Below are 4,206 nucleotides of genomic sequence, written 5' to 3'. Positions count from 1 at the left end.
TAAAAAAAAAGTTTGATTGAGATATACTCAACATAAATATGCCATTTAGAGTATAATTCAATGGTTTTAAGTGTTTTTACAGAGTTATGCAAGCATAAAAATACAATTTTAGAATATTACCATCACCCAAAAAGAAACCTCATACTCATTAGCAGTCATTCCTCCATCCTACCCTTAGCTTTAGGTAACAACTCTTCTATTTTCTGTCTCTACAGATTTGCCTTATCTGAAAATTTTGCATAAATTGAATTATACAATAAGTGGTTCTTTGTGACTGGCTTCATTCATATAGCATAATGTTTAGAGGTGTACCCATGTTGTAGCACATATCAGTAATTCATTCCTTTTTATTGTTAAATTTCATTACATTGTATCCACAACACTTTTGAAAAATAAGTATTACATGTCATTTAAAATCAGGGAAAATATTGTTATTTGTTACATTATAGTATTTTGTTACAATTAGCAATCTTTCATTTTTAAATCATTCTAACAAATATGCCCAGATATCACAATATTGTATGTGCATATTTATTTATAAAAATATGTTTCTACAAGTATAGTAATATAAAATTATAAAACAATCACAAACATAAAACATTGTAAAAGCAAAATTTATAATAACATATAGAGAAAGTCTACTATTTTATGTACCCTCGTTAATTATCTTGTGTGTATCTTGGGGTGAACACAACCAATCCCTTCGGAGACCACTACACAGACTAAGCTTTACTTCTGAATGTCATTCACATGAGTAGAATTATTATTTAGACTAGATTATTCTCCCAAAAGGAGAAACATTTACACAAGCAATATCATGATTAATTATTTAAGTGCCTAAATAAAAGTACACCAGTTGATGGAAAGTAAATAATTTCCTAACCACTTTAAACTAAGGAATACATGCCTTTTTTTCTACCATTTCCTAAGGAGAATGAAGAAAATCCATTGCAAATTTAAGAATCTTAATTGCAATTGCTTTATTTTTCTCATGTGTCAAGTGAATATATTAGACTATATGTGTCATATTACCAGTTTTAGCTCTAATATGTTTTGATTTTACTAGTTCGAGATAGTCCAAATATTTTATATATTGTGATCATTTATATTATATAAAAATATTTGTGAGAAACATCATTGAACTATCATTATGAGATCTGAAGAAGAAATAGGTTATAAACATGTGGTGAGCAAATGAAATCATATTAGTAGTAAGACTTAAGAACAGGGTGGGGAGCATATGCAGAATTGGGACACTACCAGGGGTGTAATTCTGGGGGGATATCTTTGGTGAAGTGTAGGTATCTTTCTTGAGATCCTCGGGACCAGTTTGAAGTAAGGGTACACAAGGGTGCCAAAGCAGAACTATGTCATGAGAACTACTAAGTCACAAAATCAGGGAGGGGAAAGGCACAGAGCTACCAGCCAGGAATAAGACATTCTATAGGAACTAAAGGAAGACACACCTGCAAAAGCACTTGGCTCTGTATGGAGGAAGGCAGGTGATCAAAACCCAGCAAATAATCTAAACATTAGATATAGTACACTCACTAACAACAACAACAACAAAAAAACAGAACATCTTTATAATGGTTAAGTTTTGTTTTAATCAGGAGATTTCTCACATACCTCAATCAGAGTAGCTCAGAGTCCTACAGGAGCACAATTATGTAGACACACTTAAGTGGGAACAATAATGCGGCTATAAGAGCAGTGTCTTAAGGGATTCAAGAAAATAAGGGATAGAAGGTTAACTCAAAACAGAGTTATGAGGCATAAATTGTTTTCAGCTAGGAAATTTGTGATGTGGCAAATATTGTTTTTATTTGGCTAAGAGCTATGGAATAAATAAAAATGTGTTTATAACACATAATATTTTGTTCTTTGTTATCCTGTAGACTGAGGAGTGATGGAGAGTCAGAACAGCACGGTGGTGAAAGAATTCATCCTCCTTGGTCTGACTCAGTCTAGAAATATTCAACTCCTGGTCTTTGTATTCATTTTCATTTTCTACCTCATCATCCTCCCTGGGAATTTCCTCATCATTCTCACCATCAGATCAGACCCTGGCCTCACAGCCCCCCTCTACTTCTTTCTGGGAAACTTGGCCTTCCTGGATGCATCCTACTCCTTCATTGTGGCCCCCAGGATGCTGGTGGACTTCCTCTCTGAGAAGAAGGTAATCTCCTACAAGGGTTGCATTGCTCAGCTCTTTTTCTTGCACTTCCTTGGAGGAGGGGAGGGGTTACTTCTTGTTGTGATGGCTTTTGACCGCTACATCGCCATCTGCCGTCCTTTACACTATTCAACTGTCATGAACCCTAGAGCCTGCTATGCCTTGCTATTGGCTCTGTGGCTTGGGGGCTTTATTCATTCCATTGTGCAAGTGGCCCTTATTCTCCACCTGCCCTTTTGTGGTCCAAACCAACTGGATAACTTCTTCTGTGATGTGCCGCAGGTCATCAAATTGGCCTGCACAGACACCTTTGTGGTGGAGCTCCTGATGGTCTCTAACAGTGGTCTGCTCACCCTCCTGTGCTTCATGGGGCTTCTAGCCTCCTATGCAGTCATCCTGTATCAGGTACAAGGACACTCTTCTAAAGGGAAGGATAAAGCTCTCTCCACATGCACCACACACATTATCATTGTGTTTCTCATGTTTGGACCTGCCATCTTCATCTACACTCGTCCCTTCAGAGCTTTGCCAGCTGACAAAGTAGTTTCTTTCTTTCACACAGTGATTTTTCCTTTGATGAACCCTGTGATTTACACCCTTCGCAACCAGGAAGTGAAAGCATCCATGAGGAGGTTATTGAGTCGGTACATAGTTTGCTGAATGGAACAGAATGAGAAAAACAAGAAAAGAGAGTCTAGTTTGAATTAATTAAATCATTTATTTGTTAGCACTGAATCAGTCAGTCAATTAGCAAATATTGTATTTATTAAGTGTTTCCAGTTTTCTGGCACTATTTCAGGTGTTTAAGACAGGTAAAATTCCCAGTGTCCTGTGGTTACATTCAAGTGGATAAAGACTGGTTAAACTATTAACTTGAAAAAGGAAACACTATAATATTCAAAAGAGATAGTGCTCAGAGACAAATAAGAAATAATATTATGCTAGAGTTTGACTGGAAGATGGTAGTTACTTTATTTTTTGTTGTTAACCAAGGTCTTGTTGAGTGGTGTTTAGTTGATACTGGGATGACCTGAAAGAAACAACCATGCAATTACCTAGGGACAAGAAATTTCTGGACAGAGATGATGACTAGTATAAGGACACAAAGATATTATGAGCCAGGCACATTTGAAGATCATAAAGAAGGACAGAGTAGCCACAGTGCAATTAATGAGCATGAAAGTGACAGGAATTGAAATTGGAGAGGTTGGTATGAGCAAAGTCTTACATTTTAGGTGATTGTAAGAATTCAATTTATTTAAATTTCAAAGACAGGACATTAAGCAAAAATAATTATCTAATGTTTCTTATTTGACTTAAGGCCAGAGTCTGAAGATTCTGAATTAAGGACTTTGTGTAGTAAAACAACTTTTAGTAGAGAGTATCATGCAATTAAGTATTTTTTATGGACTCTTAAATACCTAGTTATTTTTTTTCTAACTTGGTGGATGGAGAAAAGGAAAGCTGTTATATTCCATGGGACACTGTCCTAACTATTTAACTTTATATTTTAAAGTTTTGGAGAGTTGTATCATCATTTCTAATTTTCTTTTTAATCTTGGAGAGAAATTTGAGTTTCTCAAAAATCTTTTCACCCTGAATACAATGATGATAGGTATTTGGTGTCTCAGTCATTATTTAGTTACAGGTAACTAAACCACTCTGGTTATTTTGTAAAATGGGAATAATATAATATAATATAAGGTATTTACAAAATCATGAAAAACTCTTAAGAGTAGCCTTTGATGTGGCAACCAGTAATAAATCTCAAGGCATTACTAACAAATTGGTAAAATAGGGAGTTACTGTCCTCATAGCAATTATCTAGCTAAGAAATACAGAAGTCTTTTTTTTTTTTTTTTTTTTTTTTTTTTTGTCTGCTGGTTCTAAGATCACAGCACTTGAAAATATTCCAGGGCTGCTCTAGTACTACTAGATATCCCCACACAAAAGGGAAGCCTTGCATTCTGTTGTCTTTGTGCCCACTTCCATTATTTCTAAATTTAAATCTCACACATAAGCGAATCAAA

At 35.2% G+C, this 4,206-nt stretch overlaps 1 protein-coding gene across 1 annotated transcript; it reads left to right on the top strand.

Moving 5' to 3' along the window:
- Positions 1-1,909: 1,909 nt before the first annotated feature.
- Positions 1,910-2,836, top strand: LOC129064090 (olfactory receptor 4N5). Its single transcript, XM_054565168.1, has one exon. The coding sequence runs from the start codon at positions 1,910-1,912 to the stop codon at positions 2,834-2,836; it is 927 nt and encodes a 308-aa protein (XP_054421143.1).
- The last annotated feature ends 1,370 nt before the right edge of the window (positions 2,837-4,206 follow it).

This window comes from Pteronotus mesoamericanus, unplaced genomic scaffold (assembly GCF_021234165.1).
Source record: "Pteronotus mesoamericanus isolate MK-2021 breed Mesoamerican mustached bat unplaced genomic scaffold, CSHL_Meso_final contig_164, whole genome shotgun sequence".
NCBI classification, from domain to species: Eukaryota; Metazoa; Chordata; class Mammalia; order Chiroptera; family Mormoopidae; genus Pteronotus; species Pteronotus mesoamericanus.
This window is presented reverse-complemented; position numbering and strand designations above follow the sequence as displayed.

Excerpts from the sequence above, each read along its gene's own strand:
- LOC129064090 (XM_054565168.1), top strand. The coding sequence starts at position 1,910 with ATGGAGAGTCAGAACAGCACGGTGGTGAAAGAATTCATCCTCCTTGGT.